This window comes from Suncus etruscus, chromosome 5 (genome assembly GCF_024139225.1).
Source record: "Suncus etruscus isolate mSunEtr1 chromosome 5, mSunEtr1.pri.cur, whole genome shotgun sequence".
NCBI classification, from domain to species: domain Eukaryota; kingdom Metazoa; phylum Chordata; class Mammalia; order Eulipotyphla; family Soricidae; genus Suncus; species Suncus etruscus.
The window spans coordinates 68,646,208-68,669,188 of NC_064852.1; the positions used below are offsets into that span (position 1 = coordinate 68,646,208).

The 22,981-nt window shown below is 34.8% G+C and overlaps 1 protein-coding gene across 1 annotated transcript in view; it reads left to right on the forward strand.

Annotated features, from left to right (window-relative positions):
• CNTNAP5 (contactin associated protein family member 5) overlaps positions 1-22,981 on the forward strand; it is a 939,273-nt gene that overhangs the window by 648,586 nt on the left and 267,706 nt on the right. Inside the window, exon 13 of the mRNA XM_049773789.1 lies at positions 19,997-20,197. Coding sequence (XP_049629746.1) covers positions 19,997-20,197 — 201 coding nt within the window. The remainder of the gene's footprint in view (positions 1-19,996; positions 20,198-22,981) is intronic.

Sequence of the window (22,981 nt, forward strand, 5' to 3'; positions counted from 1 at the left end):
CTTTAGACAGGAACTGGGTGTTGATAGAATAAAAGATCCCCCTTCATTAATAATAGTCCAAACGATAATGTCAAAAAAGATAATAAGGATGAGAGAAAGAATAATGCCAGACAGAGGCAGGCAGTCATGGAGAGAACTGCGGGGAAGACCAGGAGGAAACTGGGGACATTAGTGGAAAGAAATGTGGAATGATGAAGGTTGTTCTATGTAACTGAAACTCATCATGGAAAATTTGGCACTTATAAAAAAAACTGTATTATAAACAACCTACTAAAACACAGCTGTTAAAGTATTTAAAAAGTAAGGTAGCTTGATTACTGTAGAAGAAAAAAAGAAAAGAATGTGAAGTAATATAAATGCTTTTAGAGATTATGTCTTTTTTAGTTTACTTTTATTTATTTTTATTTTTTTTAAAGTAATGTGATTTACAGTTATTCAGGTTGAGTTTTAGACATACAATGCTCCAGCACCAATCCTACCATCAGCAGCAATATTTTTTCCCACAAAACAATATTTCAAGATTCTCTTCTATTATACCACATTCCCCATTGCTATCTTGGCAGGCATCTTTTTAAGTTTTGTTGTTAAAGTTTGGGTCTCATGATGTCAATGTAGTTGACTTTGGTTTGGTTATTTAGATATGCACTTACATAACACCAATAATATTTCTAACTCCCTGTGACCTTTTCCCCATGTTTTTCCTTATCTGTCTTTTTCTCCCTTCCCTTCACTCTTAGTTCTTTCCTTGTCCTTCCTATACCCTTAGCTCCAGAACATAATGACTTTTAATTCACACAAAAGTCAGAATGCTTTTCACAACTCAAATCTATCTGCTCTTACCTTTCAGGTCTTTAATTCTCTGTGTATGAATTAAGTTTCTTATTCATGACTTTAAAAAACACGATTGTCAGGATATGTGAGCTTCTATATTAATTATCTTAAATGAATACCAGAGAAATAGAGTGCACAGGAAAGGTGCATATCTGATAGATGTCCAACTCCATTCTGATAATCAGCTGTAGTACCCCTTGACCTCCTGAAAACAGCTCTGGAGCATCACAATACTCCCCTCCCAGGAAACGAAATTCTTAGAACAATGCTTGTTTCCTAAATACATACATTAGATAAACAGATCATAACATGATTAAATTATGATTAAAACAAAAACATTAAATTACTGGTATTCACATCTCAATTTCTCTTTCTGTAATTGGAGAAAGATGTGCACAGCATTTTTGATAGTTACTTTAATGGGTAAATATTCAATTGGTGCTGGAGAGTAATAGAGCAAGTGAATCAATCTCTTTAATTTTTCCTCTTTTATTTGAACACATGGCTACTGAATCTAGAATATAAGACTCAGTTACTGCATAGAAAGTACCAAGGGTTATGTTTCTCAGTAACATATGTGTTGTATCTTGGATGAGACTGACTCATGAGTGATGGATGTGCTGAAGCCCACTTGCAGATTTAATTATTTGAATAATTTCTGCAGTTACTTAAATTTAGAGGGACAGTTTAAATTCTGCTAATGAAATGTTTTTCACAGAGTTACTTTAGGTTGAAGAACAATGATAATTCTATAGTTTACGTTAAACAAGACTTTTTAAAGTGTGCTCAGGTTAATATGCTATAAGTCAAGGCATGTTGACTATGTAGATTTTGCAGAAACTCGTCTCTAAAGTAAAGCTGAGGAATGGATCTGCTTTTGAGAAGATCTGAGCTTGAAAGTGGTCTCCCTGGGCCATTGTCAGACGGCATAATCTCATGTTAAATTGGGTCATTAAGTAAAACTACTAAGTCATAAAGCTGTAGTATTACCCTGAAATTAAAGTACTGTCACCTTTGGATTGCCAAGAATTTTAACAGGCACTTAGAGAAATTCTTTTCACACACCATTTAGCTTGGACAGTTGACTTCAACCATGTGTATGAGAACAGAAGGCACAGGAGAAAGCTGAGGAGGGTAATCAGAATATGATCTTTATTTTATCATTTATAAATCTACATACCACCTTTCCTCCAGACACTGATTTATTGAATTATTTTTATTAACTTCTTCATGTACTCATAACTCATCTTCTCATTTCTTTCATCCATACTTATTTTTATGTGTTCAGTTATTTTGATTAATTAATTCATTTAATTAAGCTTTACATTTGTCATTAATAGATTAAGCCAAGAAAATAAATGATTAGTGAGTGGGCTAAGAACAAAGGTTAAAAATGAATGTCTATTCCTAACCCAAAGAAATTTACAGATGAGAGTGGGACAGATATTAGAACATAATTTACAAGTGGTATCAAAAATAGAATGAAAGCCAATCCATGGTCTGGGACTAGAAGAAGGGGGGTGTGATGACAAGGGGAAGTGACAGACAGACACAAAGTCAGAGATGGCTTTGAAGAGGTTTCAGTATGCTCCATTTTATTGCATAAATATATAACATTTAAATGAGCATCTAGTATTAATAACATGGCATTTTAGAAAAAACATTTTGCAGTCATAATTTCATCCATCTTTCTTAGCAATTATATAAAAAATAGCATCTCTTCATTTTACACAGGAGAATACTAACATCTGAGAGATAAAATAAAACTTGTCCAAGTTTTCACCATGTTAAATTCACAAATTAGAGCTACACATATGATTATTCAGGCTGAGTCCTTAGATCTGTAATGCAGAAAAGGAATGGAAAGACACCCATCCCAGAATGAAATCACCAATAGTCGTTGATGCCTCACCTCTATTGATGCTGAGTACCACAGTAGAGAACCATGCACACAGTTATCATTTATACCCACTTGATGTCCCTCAGTGGCATTTTTCTCAGCTGTGCATAGGGATAATCATAATAGCTTTTCAAGGTTTTTCTATGTAGTTGATGAATCTATAAAGTAAATTTAGTTCAATATTATCTCTGAAAAGAATGGGGATGAATGTCAAACTTTATTCTTTCAGGCTATTCTTAGTGATGTTTACTTAATAAATATGCTTATTTATGATGAAAGATGCAATTCACAAGAAGTATATATATAGATACAAAAACTTAGAAAACATATAGAGATGGCTATATTCACAGTGCTTAGTACTGATAATTACCCTTTCCCGTTCATCACCTCACTTCTCCCCAAGGTCTGTTAAGTGACTGCAGGAACTTTTTAAGAACTATTTAAGACTTCAATTCAAAGTTTTTTGGACTCCCTGATGTATATTTTAGAGCATAAGTTCATCATAAATGCTAGGCAAATCATTTCTCCGCCATGGGGTTCAGGATTCAGTTCAGTTAGCTTTGTAGAACTTGGCATTGTCCATTACTGTTGTAAATGACTAACTCTATACCGAGGCTTATATTGCAGTCTCCAACTCATAGAACTTTTATAAAGACCATTCTCTAATTTTTTATATTATTCTGTAGATATTTGACAGTCATAAACTCCTAGGCAAATTATTTTCTAGGAAGATCAATTTTCTCATTTGTGTAAAAAAACTGATCAGTTCAAATTTTTAATAGATTTATGTATCACTTAAATTAAAACCAAATAAAATTTAGAGCTGAAACATTAAGTACAGTATCTAACATGGCTTTAAAGAAATGGTAGAATTCTGGGGATGGAAAGTGATAGGGAATTTGCCTTACAAGCAACAGATTTCAGGACGGACGGTGGTTTGAATCTCAGCATCCCATATGGTCCTTTGTTCCTGCTATGAGCGATTTCTGAGCACAGAGCCAGGAGTAACCTGTGAGTGCCGACTGTGTAACACAAAATGCAATAATAATAATAATAATAATAATAATAATAATAATAAGAAGAAGAAGAAGAAGAAGAAGAAGAAGAAGAAGAAGAGAAGAAGAAGAAGAAGAGAAGAAGAAGAAGAGAAGAAGAAGAAGAAGAAGAAGAAGAAGAAGAAGAAGAAGAAGAAGAAGAAGAAGAAGAAGAAGAAGAAGAAGAAGAAGAAGAAGAAGAAGAAGAAGAAGAAGAAATGGTAAAAGTCACAATTAGAGACACCATCATGGGTTGGTTGAAATTTTTTAAACAGGTGTGTAATTAAGTAATTTAATGAGAGACAGATCATGGACTTGATCTTGAATTATAGATGTTTAGAACTAGGCAGTGATGAAAAAGAAAAAAATGTTTTAGTGAACTCGGTATCACAAAAATGCAATGAGTGATTACCAGAGAGTCCTGTGCTTAGAAGACCATGACACTAGTATTCTTATGTTGTGCTATCTTTAGATGGAGGGTTTTTCCTGTTCAGATAAGATAAATAATAACTGAGAGTCAAAGGTGTTAGGCAGAATGTATACTCGATTTTTCTCTGAACATATGATTCTATAGAAATGGCAAATTAAGTTTAGTGTGGATGTTCCACAGAGTAAAAGAAGCAAGATGCACTTGTTATTTTGTGATTTTTGCTCCTGTGAAATACGAACAATAAAAGGGGTCATTTCAGAACCTTTCTTACAATTTCTCTGTCCTCTCTGAAAACTCAAGTCTCAAGGTATCTACCTGTGTAGTTTTATTTTAACATTTGTTTGTATATGCTATATGTATAAATATTTGTACATAGACACAGTTAGAGACATTGACTGGATAAACTCCTGAAGAATAGATTTTTTTCTTTATTATTATGCTTTTGTTGTAGTGAGTATTCTGACCAATTGCCATCTATCTAAGTTTGCTGCCTGGAATATTGCTCTCTAAACTTTTGAGTTTAAATCCTCATTCTATTTTCCATTAATCTATTTGCTTGTTGTAACTACCATGTCTACATCTTGATATAAATAAATATTTATATAAATATAATATTTATAATATATATTAATATTAACAATATAATCTATAATATTATTATGGATAATATTATATTTATATAAATAAATATATAGTAAATCTAGGAAAAGATTTAAATATTTAATTTTTTTGTTTGAGGGCCACAGCCTGTGCTGCTCAGTGGTTTCTTCTAACTATGCACTCAGAAATTACTCATGGCCATACTCCAGGAACAAATGAATGTCAGGGATTGAACCCAGGTCAGCTGCGTGCTAAACAAAAGCCCTACTCACTGTACTATTGTTCTGTTCTCCAGTCCTTAAGTATTTGAGTTTGGTTCAAATTCCAGTACTAATACTTTTTAGTTACACACTAATATATATTTGTCAGCTCAAAGCTATTTGGTCTCTTTTTCTCTTATTTTTAAATTTATTTAAAGGAAATATATCAAATAGTTGACACAATTGATCATAATACATTTGTTTTAGGAAGAACAAAAACAAAGTTATTTAAAAAAATAGAAAAACTGATGAGATGGAAGAGAAAGAAAAGGTTTAGTAGCAAATATATTTTTGAAAATCATTGAATCACCGGTTAACTTATTAAAGGCCTAGCAGAAGGTTTAATAAGCTTTTCTTCTTCTCTCTCTTTTTATTTAGGATAAGAGTTAAGAAGTACAGTAAAAAATGGTGTTAGAGTGGCAATTGTTGTTTGCATAGGCTCATCAAAATATGGGGGACATGGAAAGGGAAAGCCTTGGTCTAAATACAAGGAGATCTTGCCCCTGAAGTTTTCTGGCATAAGACCAATTCTAGGCTCCAAGCATACTAGGTTGTCCAATCCAAGTCATTGTCTGTAGTGCCAATAAACATTTCACCCCCACACACTCCCTGTTGTTGGTGTCAAGTTTCTGTAGTTAAAGATCCTGGAATCTGTGCATATCCTACATCAAAGTCAGGATGATGTGGAGCGTCCTCTAGTTTCAACTCACAATTAGATGGCAATGTGGAGAGCCTTGAAAGCAGGTTGTTGTTATTGTTGTTGTTTTTATTGTTGTTAAGTCTTCAGGGTGTTAAGGGAACTTTATTTGGAGTAGTTCGATGCTGGGGCAGCAGTAAGGTGTTCCCAGGTAGAGGATTGCTCCCAGGTGATGTTATAGACAACCGTGGTTGTTTTGTAGATGGCATCTCTGATTCAGAGGTGAATGGACAATGCCCGTTCTTCTGAGGCCTGAGCCAGGTCATTATGACAATGTTCAGGGTGTAAGGTCCCACTGCATTACAATATTTGTGTGTTTCTATCTCTATTAGAAAAGAACTTGTTTGTATAAATGGTATTTTCTCATTAATGTGCCTATGCAAAAGAGGAACAATGCCTCGTGGCATTATAGGTGCAATATGGGACCGCTGGAACAAGTCCAACAATTCTCATAACTTGGTTCTAACATAAGCTCTAAATCTAGGGACTCTTTTTACCAGAATTCCTTATTGAACAGATCACAAAGAGAAGAACAGTGGGAAAATCGTCACTGTATAAGAGAATATTCAGTAAGGCTTATAGCTGTTAAGGTAATATATATAAGATATCCAAAAGATATATATGTGTCCCTTTTGTGTCTTTTGAAATAGTTGGGGGTGTGTTAAATCCGGCGCATCACTTAGATCTGTGATTTGGCCTGTGAAGTCTGATAACCGGTTGGTGATAGTCCCATATCAGGAAAAATCTTGAGCCGTGACTTCTCAGAAACTGAGTCTTTTAGCAAGCAAAGGTCCACATGAAGGACGGAGGAGGAAAGGAGACCTCTGAGAGTAGATCAATAGCAACAATGACCTGACCCCCCAGGAATTTAAAATATATTTAGCAAACAATTGTGGGAAATTAAGACCAAGAAATTACTTTTATTCATTGCTTCCAGCCACTTTTAGTAAAAAAAGGAGAAATTTTGTTTATGTGTATACATATGACTATGATTACATTAAAATTTCACATGATTGTAAACACAAATCTAGCACCATAAAATTTATCTCATCATTCCTAGGACTTACAGAATGAAAATATTTCAGTTATTCTGATATATTTATTTCTCTATTAAAGCCCAAAGTGTATACATAATAATTTCAGGATCAATCAATATAATAATAATCACTATTAATATTATCCTTGAAATTTACTTTTTATTCTTAGAATATTTCTTTTTTTTTTTTTTTTGGTTTTTCGGGCCACGCCCATTAGATGCTCAGGGGTTACTCCTGGCTACGCGCTCAGAAATTGCCCCTGGCTTGGGGGGACCATATGGGACACCTGGGGATCGAACCGAGGTCCTTTCCTTGGCTAGCGCTTGCAAGGCAGACACCTTACCTCTAGCGCCACCTCGCCGGCCCCATATTCTTAGAATATTTCTAACCAAGCATAAATACAAAGATGTATTATATCTTTCTAAAATGTATAACAGGGGTCGGAGCAGTGGCACAAGCGGTAAGGCTTCTGCCTTGCATGCACTAGCCTAGGACAGAAAACAACCGATCCCCTGGCATCCCATATGGGCCCCCAAGTCAGGAGCAATTTCTGAGCACATAGCCAGGAGTAACCCCTGAGCATCACCTGGTGTGGCCCCAAAAACAAAAATAAAATAAAATAAAAATGAACAATAAAGTAATTTCAATTTTTAAGCAATTGTGATTATTTATATTCTTTTTTTGATTATTTATATTCTTATATACTTTAAACACCTTAGCATTTGTTAATAAAATTTTTATCATTTTTATTTTGTATTTTTAATCAATGTTTTTGTTTTGTTTTACTTTGGGGGCACACATAGCCAAGTTCAGGGTTTACTACTGGCTCTATACTCAGGAATCATTGTTGGTATTCCTGGGGGCCATTTGGGATTGCAGTTACAGAATCTGGGTTACCAGCTTGCAAAGCAAATGTTCTACATATTGTACTATTAATTCAGCACCTTATTTAATTTTTTGACTATGTAAAGCATTACTTGTTACAGCAGTTTTATATTTTATATGTCATTTAACAAAGATTTTCTCTCGTATGTTGCTTTGCCCTTACATGTTCATATTCTGAAATAATAATTTATATTATATTTTTAAATGTATCATTGTTTGTAAATAATGTCTTTTACAACTAAGTAATTTAATTTTGTTACTTTATAAGCTATACTATTATCTCCCATAAGATAATTAGATAATTTTAGAGATTTTTCTTATAACTTTAGAGAAATCTTTTTGTTTGTTTGTTTTTGGTATTTGGGCCACAAACAGTAATGCTCAGGGATTACTTCTGGCTATGCGCTCAGAACTTGCTCCTGGCTTGGGGACCATATGGGATGCCAGGGGATCAAACCGTGGTCTGTCCTAGGTTAGTGCATACAAGGGAAATGCCCTACCACTTGTGTCACTGTTTAGACCCCTAGAGAGAACATTGTTTTATATTTTTAAAAACTATTTTATTTATTTACTATTTATTTATTTATTACAAAATTATTCATGAAACAGTTGTTTTTTTTCATACTTACAAAGTTGTTCACGATTGAGTTTCAAACTTATGAAGTATGATCTTTCATCAGTACACAATTCCTGCCACCAATGTCCCCAGTTTTCATCACACCCTACCTCCTACCTCCATTCCACCTCCCCGGTCTCCCTGTCTGCCTCTGGTAGTGATCTCTCTCTCTCTCTCTCTCTCTCTCTCTCTCTCTCTCTCTCTGTCTCTCTCTCTCTGTCTCTCTCTCTCTCTTTTCTCTCTCTTCTCTAGGAACCCTGGATATAGTGTGGCCTAGGCACTGTGATGCTGACGAACACACTAGGAGCTCTATGCCATGACAGTGATCAATCACGAGTAGAGTGCATGTGTTATGACCCCTTTTCTGTTTCCTTGATCTCCGTGTCATTTCACTGAGCCAACAAACTATATCTTTATTTAATAAGACATCTTACTATTTAAATATGTTCTCAATTTTCTACCCCTTTTGCCACAGCTGTTTTGGACTGCACAGTAAAATTTCTAGTACAATTATATTGGTAGTTATACAACCATGTTTGACTCATTTACTGATTTTAATATCACAGAGTAAGTAAAAACCATAGTATGTTATTAAAAGTTTTAGTTAGGTGACAAGTAAATACCTCCTTGGGATCAGGTGTAGGAAAGCTAGACTTTATGAGATACTCTTTTCCCTTAGGAAACATTTAGCAGGAGGCTAAGTAAGCAGGATACTCTCATATACTCAAAGAGAGATCAGACTGAGTATTGATGGAAGTAGAAAGGACTTCCCACTGAACATACATTTGAGATTTTGTAGTATCACTTATACTGTGCTGAGATCCAGAATGAATATGGGAGCTGGAATATAGATGAATGATTCTACTCTCCTCAGTACTCTTCTCCCCTGAGTAGAGTACTGAGTACCCATATTTTTTAAACTTGATTAATTGATTGGTTTTGGGCCACAAAAGTGGCACTCAGGGGTCACTCCTGGATCTGCACTCAGAAATTGTCCCTGGCAGGCTTGAGGGGAGATATGGAATGCTGGGAGTCAAATAGGGTTCCTCCCAGGTCGGCTGTATACAAGGCAAATGCCCTACTGCTGTGTTATTTCTCCGGCCCCAAAGTACCCATTTTTACTCAGAATGCACTAACAAATTTAGCAGAATAATGATACTACTAAATAACATAAAAGTTCTAACTATAATACCCACTCAGCTAGTCCATACCTTCCATTCTGATTTGTATTACTCCATGTTTTGCTTCTGTTGAAAATATTTCACCAAACTATCTGGATACTTTAAACTCAGTATTTGAGCTGTAATTTATTAATATAGCTTTGGCGCTAGGACCCAGAATCTACTGGCATAGTGTTTATTATGCATATATATATGCAAGTTCACATGCAAGCACAATATGCTCATGGACACAAAGAATTCATTCCATTTTTCTTGGACAATCCATCGAACTACCAACATTCAAGTACAATAAACTATCTGTGGGGTTATTTCAAACAACCTCAAATAGGGTAAAAAAAAAATTCCCCAGGTATCTTGGTTAATGCCTTCTATTCCAAAGCAAAGGAGAAGAAAAATAACCCTCAAATGAAACATAAAAGCAAAGGCTTGAGTGAAATTATTGAGTAAATCACAGTCAAGTATACTGCCTGGAAGTTATAAAATGTGACCCAGGCAGGAAGCTGAAGGGTGATAATAGCCAGGAGCCTACCCCTGAACACTGTTTATTGTGGTGCCTGTGTTACAGCAAATTCGCAGCTCACAGTGTCTTGCAAGAAGCAGTAAATGAGTAATACATGCTATCCTGAGTAGTAACCATCAAACAATAAACTTAGTTGTGCTTGTGGTAGTCTGAGCAAGGTATGGATGGATTTCCAGCGAGGCTACTGCCCTGATTCACATGGAGAAAAATGTTCTTGCTGAATTCCAAGGCCTTTTCTATGGCTTGAATGTCTCTATATATTATTTGTGCTGCTTCTCTTTAAAAGTTAAAGAGAAGGTGGATTTTAATCCTATAAACATATATAAATACTCCTCACAATTTATTAATAATAAAATGCTCTTTATTCCTTTATCTTCTCTGAAACACTTCATTCGAATGGCTAGTAGTGGTTGAATGATTTCAAGTCAGGAACAATGATTCAGGAATTTGGGTCAGCTCAGCCTTGAGCTTTGTATTCAGTTCCTATAATAGCCATCCATTCACAGAAGAGAACACAAGGAATTTGCTGAAACTGATAGAACATTCCATATATAGGAATCTAGTTGGTGACTGAGCTGCACTGTCATATAGACCTGATGATCCCCAAATCCTTGCATCTACCTCCATTAACCCCAACTCCATTAACTTCCAAGCCCACATTCATTCAACAATCATTGCTTGATGGATTTAAGTTAAATGGATAGAAAATATACAAACATGAAAAATTAAATAACTATAAATAGAAATTGACAAGAAATATCACAAGGATGCACATCTATAGATGGCAAATCAGTGGTAGGACAAAAATTTAAGGAATATTTAAACTGTCTTTAACTTTTGTATCAAAACTTACTTTGTTAACATAGATAACTATACCAGAAGTGATCCCAAGGACCTTAATATAGACTTTCTTCATTATAATAGGAGCATAAATGAATTGACACACTTTCCAAAAGACTATAAGCAGCTCCCTGCAGTGATTTAAGTTCAATTAAACTGTATATTGACAATCTGTAAACTTCCCTTCCTTCCAAGCATTGTGATAGGAAAAAAATGCAGGTTTTTTTATGGCTCTGCAAAGAGAGAGCTATGTGTGTAGAATGAGATTTCTTAATAAGAGTTTATTTCTTATAGCTTCCTGCTTATTCACTTTTATTTGTTCTTTCTTCTAAGTGGTGATCACCATGGTAACAGATGGAACCACTTACAGCATCTGTAATTACTATTATTAATAATAATGATCATCACAATAATCATAGCCATCAGATAAGATTAGAATAAAGCAATGAAATGAAATTAAAGTGTGACTCTCTATGTAAACAGTTTACAGTCCTCAAGCAAGTGCAATAGACCATAGAGGTTCTTTAGAGATCTCATATAAAGGGTCACAGAGGGTTTTTGTGGAGTGACAAACAGGAAATAATGAACAATAGGCATTTACAGTGTAGATTATAACAATTACTATAGTGATGCTGTTTCATGAAGCTTCTTTTCTCTTGTTATTGAATATAAATGTGGATATATGTGTACTTTGTTCTTAACATTTAAAACTTCTTTAAAGTAAGGATGTGAGAGATCCAAAGTAGGGCCTAAAATTTGGGGATGGGAGATAATGCAGTAGTTATAGTGCATGCTTAGCATGCTTCATTCTCAGCAGCACATGATTATCCAGAATTATGACTGATATAGCCTTAGAAATCCTCAACACTGCTGATTGTGACTTTGGAGTCCTAAGCACAGCAGAAACCGAACAACATAGCATCATTTGTCCCTTGAATAAATAAAGGAATCCATTTGGTTGAGAAGTGCCCAGGTATTCTTAGCATCACTTGGAAGTCCCCTACCCACATTTGGACCATTATTTATACATGAAATACAAATGCTACTTTGAAAATGATGGAGCAAAGGCCCTGACAGAATACAAATGTTGGTTGTTTTGCTAATCTTATTTGGTAAAGATTCCTTGAATTCTCACTAGGTACTCAATACTAGTCTAGCCTCTAGTGGTTTGATAATGCAAGACTACATCGATCCTTTCCTTCTTAAAATGAACGTTCATCCCTGGAAAGTTTAAGTCTCTCCTACCTTGCCCCCCCCACACATTCCAGCATATCTCTCAAAGCCGACTTACTTGTAATCTTAAGTATTCATAATAATATGGGACACTGTTGTGCATATGCACAAACTTTATCCTCAAATGATGATAAGTGTATAGAAGAATTAGGCAATTCTCTATCCTCCTGTGTGTTTTCTGGATCTTAGCATATTATTCATTGGATAAATATTTGGATATAAGAATAAAATATGGAATTTACTTCCCAGGAGATCTAACCTTATTAAGTGAAAGACTTGAAAAGTAAACTCATGTACTCAAGAAATGCATTCTACTGTAGATAATTATATAATGGTTATGTAAATGAATTGATGCTTTGGAATTTTGGGAACATGCTTTTGGTGGCACAAAGCTTGCATTCCTTTTGTTTGTACAGGGCATAGCTTCATGCCTTTGGGTTATGACATTATTTAATGCAGTTATATTATTTTATTGGACTAAATACTATAAAATACAAATGGTTTACTTCATCTTTACTTACAATATAATTGTCAGGGCAGGAGTGATAGCACAGCGGTAGGGCATTTGCCTTGCACGTGGACAAACCTCTGTTCAATCTCTGGTGTCCCATATGGTCCCCCAAGTCAAGAGCGCATAGCCAGGAGTAACCTCTGAGCATCACAGAGTGTCCCCCCAATATAATTGTCATATAATAGATAGTTTTAAGGTGTGCAATGTGTATTTGTAGTTTGTAAAATGATCACTGTATTAGTTTTAACACTTCTTTCATATAGCATAATTGATGAGAATAAGTAACATTTTGTTCTTAACAACTTGAATTTATACTGCGACACTGTTGACATTAGGTACTATGTTGTGTTTAAGGTGCCTAGAAGTCATTTATTTGCTATTTGCTGTTTTGTACACTAAAACAACTCCACATTTATACAAAGTTATAGTAGTGAGAATAACATGAAAGTGGCACAAAAATAAGTAGATAGATAATGGAACATATGAAACAATACTATAATGCAATACTTAGAGCATAGAAATGAACAATTGCAAATACAGTCTGTAGCATTTGACAAGCGTCCAGGAATAACCAAATGGAAAAATCTCAACAGAGTGCTAGGTAAATGAGGCAGACATATATACAAGGATGTAAATGAATCTATATCTTTCTTATTTTTAAAAAGAATGGCAAGTATATTAAATATTTTAAACATAAAACTGAAATAAAACACCTCTAGGAGGGGCTAGAGCGGTGGTGTGGAGCGGTAAGGCGTCTCTGCCTTGCCGGCACTATCTATGATGAACTGCGGTTCGATTCCCCATCATCCATATAGTTCACCAAGCCAGGAGTGATTTCTAAGTGTATAGCTAGGAGTAACCCCTGAGAATCAATGGGTGTGCCCCCCAAAAACAAAACAAACAAATAACCACCTCTAGGAAAATATAAGAATTAAGCTACTTGACATTTTAATGATTTTTTTAAAAATATTACCATTAAAGCAAAAGGAAAAAAAATTAAGTAGATAATAAACTGAAATGTTGAAACAAATTAGTCAGCAATAGTGAAAAAATATAACCTAAATATTTCCATAGAATATTTGAAAAACATTTTGGGTAAAATACTTTCCTAAAATTATCCACTGACTATAAATCATAGTGCCCAAAATATAAATATATATAATAATAAATATATATCTTTCTGTAAGACTGATTCTAGCTAAATACTTAGTGAATTAAATAATTTTCTTTCACTTAAAATATAAGAAACTCCACAGAAGAATAAAATTTGTCATACACAATTCAATACATGTAATCTTTGAAAAAGTTAGAATGATGGCGGTATTAAATTTTTTTAGGTTTAAAGAGTAAAATCTAAAATCTATTAAAGACATTTCTGAACCATACAAGGCACAAATAATTATATGCACATATGAGAATATTACAGGAAGAAAAATAAAGCAGTATAGTAACATATTACATATAGAAGTATCTAAGAACTATGAACTACAGTCCATTTGATAACCTTATTTTTTTTTGTTATTTTTGCTAGATGAGTCCCCTACATTGACTCTCTATTCTTATTCTCATTCTTCTTTCTTTCTACAGTTGGTCATAACCAGTGGTGCTCAGGACTTACTCCTAGCAGTATTTAAGGGATCATATGCTATACCTAGATAGAACCAGGGTCTCTTTGTGTAAAGAAATTTCCACTCTGTACTATCTCTCTGGAGTCCTATAATTAAATTCTTATTATCATTATATAAAATTTCAATTATATTTAATTATTAACTTTTTCTGCAAGCAAGAAGATGCAGATTGTGTCTAAGGAAAACATGTTATTAAATCTTGTATTAAGAAAATCACATTAGGGGTCAGAGAGGTGGTGCTAGAGGTAAGGTGTCTGCCTTGCAAGTGCTAGCCAAGGAAGGACCGTGGTCCAATCCCCCAGCGTCCCATATGGTCCCCCGGAGCCAGGGCAATTTCTGAGCGCTTAGCCAGGAGCAACCCCTGAACATCAAACGGGTGTGGCCCTAAAAACCAAAAAAAAAAAAGTCACATTAATATTTTCCTTTTACAGAAGAAACAAGATGCAGTATATAAATTTGCCAATCTAATTGCTAACTTGCAGTATAAAGTAATTTACTTATAGGTAGTTTCTTAAGCCAGACTGTCCCATGGACTATTAAAGCTCTAGAAATAGTTTAGAGACAAGCACATATACACTATGATGGAAGCCTTTCCAACATAGGTGAACTTTTACAGTTTGGAAATATTTGGATGACCTTTCATTCATAGTATTTACACAATTGTTCTCTCTTTTTTGTTTGTTTGTTTTTGGGTCACACCCGGCAGCACTCAGGGGTTACTCCTGGCTCTACGCTCAGAAATCGCTCCTGACAGGCTCGGGGATGGAATGCAGGGATTCGAACCACTGTCTTTCTGCATGCAAGGCAAATGCCTTACCTCCATGCTATCTCTCCGGACCCCACAATTGTTCACTTAATCAAAAATGACACTATTAGTTTTGGGTGATCAACTGGAAGTGCTCACTGAGTGATCAGAGTAATTATAATGTGCTTAGTGATCAGATTCACCTTTCTAACATGCAAAGCATGCACTTAGTCATTTTATTTATTCTGAATTTATAATCTATAGATTTCCTTTTTTTTTTTTTTTTTTTGGCTTTTGGCTTTTGGCTTTTGAGCCACATTTGGTGATGCTCAGGGATTACTCCTGGCTATGCGCTCAGAAACCCCTCCTTGTTTGGGGTACCATATGGAACGCCAGGGATAGAACCGAGGTCTGTCCTGAGTCAGCCATGTGTGATGTGCCTGCTGCTGTGCTCTCACTCCAGCCCCTCTATAGATTTCCTTTTATAAGAGTTCAACTTTACAGAATGAAAGAGGGTTTCATTTCCTGTCACTGGTGTTTTGATCTGATTGTGTTTTCTCCATTAATCTCTAAAAGGAAAATCTAGTCTAGTTGTATGTGTTCTGTCCTGTGGATCTTACATTTGTACTGAGAAAGAACCCTGTTAGTGCTAACTGCTATAAGATTCAGAGTTAATCACAGCTTTCCTCTTTAATACTATTGTTAATAATATCAGCATCTAATATTTGTGAGTTCCGTAAGGCAGAGACAATATGTTCTTCTATTTAAAAGGCACACACAAATATTTTCATAGGAACGTAATGTTAATTTGCGTAGGGGACACACTTGGTAATGGTTACAAATTACACCTTGCTATGCACTCAGGAATTACCTTGAGGTGTTTGGGGTTTATATTGGGTACCTAGGATCCACTGTATGTAGCCATATGCAAAGAATGCTCCCTACCTGCTGTAATCCTGCTGCATAGCTTTTTTTTAAAACATAAAACTTTTCACTAATGTCCTTCAGTTCATCATTATATATTGAACAGTCTATATGATGACTTTTTTTTCAGATAGACATAAAAATTTAAGCCTTTAAGGTGTAATAAAGCTGTAAATGTCATGAAATGATTAAAAGCCAACCCAACAATGTATGCTGTCCACTATTTTTTATTTTATTTTGTTTTGTTTTTTGGGGGGGCACACCTGGAAGCACCCAAGGGTTATTCCTGGCTCTGCACAGAAAAATTGCTCATGGCAAACTTGGGGGACCATATGGGAACCAGGGCTTGAACCTGGGTTTATCCCAGATCATCACATTCAAGGCAAACTCCCTACCTCTGTTCTATTATTCTAGTCCTCGAATTATTAATTTTAAACAAGTTTCTTGGGTTTTACTTTTTGTTAAAGCATGTTCTGATTCATAATTAGATGCTCTTCCATTGTTAAAAACCAATCTTACTATTTAAAAGTACTTCATACCTGGAATTTACATAAGTCACAATCAGAGCTGTCATGGCCTATGATCATTTAGATAAAGCAACAGGAATATTGGTGACTGAAAGTGACATTTATCTATGGCATCAATTGATCACCCTAATCAAGTCAAGAGTCCGGGTCTTGATTTATACTACTACCTATAAATTTGAGGGGAAAAATACCAGGTGTGAAAAACTAATATTCAATCATTTGTTTTTAATTTCAATCTATATATAATATCTCACAAGAGAAAAATATTCACAGTACAAAGAACATTTCTAAATGAAGCCAGGAAAGTGGCTCTAGGTTTCAAGTAATCATCTTTCCTTCTCTTCTTCGCATTATGTTTGCAGCAAGGGTTTGTGATATTTGTTAAGTGTACAGTAGAGAACACTTTGGTGCTCTTAATTGTACCTTTGTATCTCCTTTATATTGTGAGTATTAAACAAAGCCAATAGAGAAATTGTCCAGACTTTAGTTTGCCCTCCAGGTGCAGAAGGTGGATTGGGAAATGATATTCATGACTTTAAAATAATATACATTTTCTCTGATATAGTGTTTTCTCCTATCCTGTCAATGATGTAATGCTATTTAACTAAATTCATGAATAAATTAAAAAGTTAATTAAATGAAACAGTAACGAACAATAAATGAGTATATAAAAGTATAAAAATATTTAACTGCTGGAGAAAATTCAACTTTATAAATGTGATGGTTTTATGTTCCTCACTATTAGAATAGGGAGTTCGGACCAAAAGAAAAAAAAAAAACAGTGAAAGCAAGTTTTCTTTCACTGACCCTCACATATTTATAGTTGCATGCTGTTTACTTGTTGATGTTAACATAGTGGGTCACTAAAAATTTCTGATGTTATTTAAAAATTACCAATAGTTCTATCATATCTATTGTTTTAGACTGAGTCTTTCTTTACTTTTCTTTGTTATAGCATCAAAATAGGCTTTAACAATTTTATTTCATCATCTATAATTTCATACTATTGACCAATATTTCTTGGATTATTTTATCACTAATTTACTTTATTGGTATTAATATTTGAAAGTTTGTGTTAATTACTTATAGCATAATTTTTATCAATATGAATTATATTCCATTTTGCTATCAAAGTAAAAATGCAATGACGTTCCTTTTAACTTTCTTGTAATGTAACTCTTTCTCAATTAAGCATTGGTAGTGTAGGGTTTTGTGAAATAGTCTTCAGATAAATCAGAATATTTGAGCACTTTTTATGCTGTAAAATCATTTTTCTTTCTTCTAGTGTTGGGAAAATACTTTAGAAATTATTTAAACAAGACATTTGTATCTTTTTCTATTATTCTATTAAAATTAAATTTAAAGCAATGAATTTACTCACATCAACTCTTATACACAGAGTTTGTGTGAGAGAAATTCTTAAAAGGTAGGGTCAGGGTAGACTATCTTTTTCTTTTGCAGCTAAATTGTGCCAGATATCATAACTCTGTAATTTGGTATACTAATTATTAATAGAGGTTTCATTCAGTATATGTGTATCCAATATTATTTAATGGAGATGACTGGTAATTTAATATTTTAGTTAATTCATATTTCCCTTATTTGTAAAACTATAAATGTGAGGGAGGAAGGACCATATTTGTCCAGGTTATTTTACAGCTCTGAGAATTTACCAAGCCTGATGGTCTAATTATGTGGGCAATGTTCTCAAATGACAGAAGCATTTCAAGTATTCCTATTTCCTTTTTCACCTTACTTGTGAGTAGTTAAAAATTAAATTGGAGGTCCAACTGCAGTAAATGTTTTAGCCTATTATTAGTACAGAATGTTTCCTACAGCCTAGTCAGGGGTGGCAAACAGGATTTTTACCCTCACTCAAAATGGCAAAGTGGAATATGTGTTTAATATATTATTGTTAAAAGTATATGCTTTTATGTGAGTCTTTGTCTGTTTTGGCAGGTCACTGCGTGGTGTGGCTCTCTGACTCTCACAGTTTAAAATTTTGGCTCTTGTGTCGAACTTGTTCACCACCCCTGCCTAGATAGTGTTTTGTGACTTCAAACTTGTGGTTGCTATTTCAAATTAATAAGACTACCTCATAACTATTTATATGTTTTTTATTTTCTTTGTTTCTGATGATAAAATTGAGTCACAGAAATTGAAGTGGCTTGTATAAAAACTTGTTGATAGAAATTGTTTTCAAAATTTCTTTCTGTAGCCCCCTCCCTCTGAAGAGATAGTTCAGTAGGCTGAACACATGATTTGCATGCAAGAAGGCTTAATTGAAATATCAACTTCTCAAAAAAAAATACTGCCACATACACCTCTTTTAATTGTATTTTTATCTCATCTTTTAAATTAGGGCTCCCATTTTTTTTCATAGAATGTTGGGACCTTTATTTTACCACATATTCCACATTTTTCTATAAAACTAAGAGTAAAGGAATAAAGAAAGGCTGGGGGCCAGGGGCCAAGTGGTCTCAGATGCATTGGTGGGGAAATAAATAATGACAGAAATAAATATCCAAGTCAATGTCAACTACTATAGGACCTAATTTTAGCAATGTAAACTTAAAGAGGCATGTTATACTGGCAAGCCAAGGGGCAAATGGTGGTGATATAGGATGCACTCTAGGTCCATTGGAGGAATGAGGTTAACACTGGTGGTGGGAAGGACCCTGACCTGATGTATATCTGAAATTCAACTATGAAGTATTCTGTATATCAAAATTGTTTTAATAAAATAAAATAAATATTAGCTTCTCATTGTCTCTGATCACCAATGAAATTAATTTTTGACTACTACTGTTGGCCCCAAAACTAAAAAAAAAGAAAAATAAGCCAAAGCAAAAATATATGTGTTAAATTTTTCTCTCTTAAATAAAATTCTTCAGAGTATGACTCAAATCTATGTTCTACTACATTGATTTAATATTTTACTCTCTGTTATTTTCATTATAAGTCTCTTTAAACATTTTTTGCAAATATCAGTAGCATGGAAACTAAATAGTAAAAGGTCACAATAAGTACCTTGGATAAGCAGTATAGATTGTACAATCTCTTCCTTGTTAATATATAAATCTACAGATATTTTAAGCATGTAAGTTTTATTTCCAGCATGGTACTTTTGTTTCTCTGACATTATAGTGTTTCTTTTGATGAATTTCAGAATACTGGAAATGTATGCTCAGAAGTCAAGCATTCTGGGTTCTAATTTTAACTTAGATTCTTTATATTGAGAAAATTGCTTAACTATTTTCATTCACATTTTATTTATTTATGATATAAAAATATATTCTCTTCCAATTTAGGCACATAAGATGAAAATGAGGTAATATATATTAGGTATATATTAGGTACTAGCATAATGGCTATGGAGAAAGAATTCCCCAAGTATAATTCTTAGATTATTAATTCTATTTTTGCTCTGGTTGATGTTCTATGAGGAACATAATTTCTATGGTCTAATATTTTGCCTGCAAGAGCTCTCAGATAACAATAAAAAGTTTGCCTGCTTAGCCACCTATCCTACCATTTGTATGATCCTCTTTTGACCTCTCTTCTATTTTCTTTTCCTTGCCTGTGTTGTTTTGGTAGAGGATAAGATCTGGACATCAGTGCAGCACAATATCACAGAACTGACCCATGTGAGAGGTGCCAACCCTGAGAAACCATATTCTATGGTTTTGGATTATGGTGGCAGCATGGACCAAATAGAGGCCTTAATTGAGGGCTCAGAACATTGTGAACAAGAAGTGGCCTATCATTGCAAGAAGTCCCGCCTGCTCAACACTCCAGGTAAGACAGCTCTGAGCATTTAATTCTATACAAGTCTCATAAGATGGCTGCTAAACCATGGTTCCCACAAAACTCAGTGTAGCAAGAAGAGCAAATAAAAAGGACCACAGTTATAGTTGATCACTAGAGTAGAAAAATAATCAGCCTATAAAAGAGTTAAAATAACCAATTCTGCTCCAACACTCAGGATGTGACATATTGTAAATTCTGTAGTCTCTCATGACTTTTGCGTAGTTTCAAAAAGGAAATGATAGCAATACATATTGTGTACTTTTCAGAATTAAAAGTTTAACACCAAGTATTCAACCAAGATTAGTGGGCATTTTTGGGAAAAAAGATTCACAGAGGGTAATATTAGAAAAGGACTAGCACAGACACTTTGATAAAGAAGAAATACAAGTGGCCAAAAGGCACATCAAAAAATGCTCCACATCATTAATCATCAGAGAGATACAAATCAAAACAACTATGAGGTACCATCTAATGCCACAGAGATTGGCACACATCACAAAGAATGAGAACAGGCAGTGCTGGCAGGGATGTGGAGAGAAAGGAACTCTTATTCACTGCTGGTGGGAATGCCGTCTAGTCCAGCCTTTGTGGAAAGCCATACGGAGATTCCTCAAAAAGCTGGAAGTTGAGATCCCATATGATCAAGCTATACCACTTCTAGGGATATATCCTAGGAACACAAAAATACAATACAAAAATCTCTTCCTCACACCTATATTCATTGCTATGCTATTTACAATAGCCAGACTCTGGAAACAACCAAGATGCTCTTCAACAGATGAGTGGCTAAAGAAACTGTGGTACATATACACAATGGAATATTATGCAGCTGTCAGGAGAGATGAAGTCATGAAATTTTTCTATACATGGATGTACATGGAATCTACTATGCTGAGTGAAATAAGTCAGAGGGAAAGAGATAGACAAAGAATAATCTCACTTATCTATGGGTTTTAAGAAAAATAAAAGACATTTTTGCAATAATCCTCAGAGAGAAAGAGAGGAGGGCTGGAAGGTCCAGCTCACGACATGAAGCTTCTTTTCTTTTTCTTTATGTGCTATGCCATGTTTTTTTTTGTTTGTTTTTTGTTTTTTTTTTTTTGGTTTTTGGGCCACACCCGGTGACGCTCAGGGGTTACTCCTGGCTATGCGCTCAGAAGTTGCTCCTGGCTTGGGTGACCATATGGGACACCGGGGTATCGAACCGTGGTCCATCCTAGGCTAGCGCAGGCAAGCGCAGGCAAGGCAGGCACCTTACCTCTAGCGCCACCGCCCGCCCCCCCCCCTTTTTTTTTTTTTTTTTTTGGTTTTTGGGAATGCCATGTTTCTTATCTCAAGACCATGGTGGTTTTTTTTGTTTGTTTGTTTGTTTTTGCTTTTTTTTTTTTGAGGTGCTTATCATTATTGTTGGGGTCCTCACTGGATTTTGGACACTTCTTTTTGTACTGGTGGAGTGTTTCATCTTCTTTTTCTCCTTCATCTCTCAAATCGATGATGAGAGCCTCTAGAAGGATTCCACCCACTTTTGGAGTATTAGACTTTTACCCCAGTTTATTACTTTTCTCTTCTTCAAACAAAACCACGCAAATTGAACCAGCTAGTCCTGCCTCCCAATTAGAGGGGGAAATAGGGAGGCTCCAAAACCAAACAGGTGCAAGACTACTATGTAGTAGGATAGGTACATAGGGGACCACATAGTCTAGCAGCCCTGGGGGTGAGGGAAGAGGATATGGGAGATAGGACAAAAACGGAGGTGTAGGGAGGACAATTTGGTGATGGGAATCCCCCCTGATTTTATGTAAATATTTACCTAAAATACTATTGTCAACAATATGTAAGCCAGTATGATCAAAATAAAAATTATATTAAAAAAAAAACACCAGATTTACTCCTGGCTCTTTACTCCAGGAGCACTATTGGTGGGACAAGCTTACTTCCCACCATATATTTAAATAGTTGGGACAGCTCTTAACACTCTTTGGTAATGAAATAGGTGTTTGAACACTGAATATTGAAACAAAATTATCTTTTTAATTCTTTATCTCATGGTGATTTAATTAAAATTTTTAAAAATAAAGAGATTGGTGAAATGTCACAAAGACATCCTCAGAGTTTGATGAAATGAGCCATTTGTGTGAACAATAGTTGTTTCATGGAAGAAAATATGGTTGAAAGCCACTGAAGTGTTGTAAATCCAACAAATATTGTGTAAGTTATTGAATCCAAGAAAAGTGCATGCTGGTGCTTGGAAGTCAGGACTTAAGGAAATTAGACAATGAAATGTTAACAAAGGAGACATGATAAGAGTCTAACTAAATATACACGTTTTTCACTTATCTTCACTTATCTCTAGTCTTTAGGGAAGATGTGGTTCCACATAAGTGAATTTTCCAGATAGCTCTCACATCTCTTTCAACACAGAAAATCATTTCAAAGAGTTTTTAACCATCTGAAATGAAAACCTTTCTTAAATGGATTACATGCTTCCTTGCCTTCTTAAACAGAGAATTTCAAATGTAAAATGTAACCTTTTTCTTGATGACTCAGGATCATCATTGTGGAAATCAATTATTGTTCCCTCTTTGGATTCATTGAAGCTTGCAGTGCTGATTAGATCTGAGGGACTGGTGGGTATTCCTTCCCCTGCATGTTTAGATGGCTCTTTGTGGAAATATGTGTGCTTATATACATATATTTTTTCACCACTGGCTTCCATTTCTATTCCTGTTCCTTTGCTACTGCTTACAGCACTTGACAGACAATGTCACAACC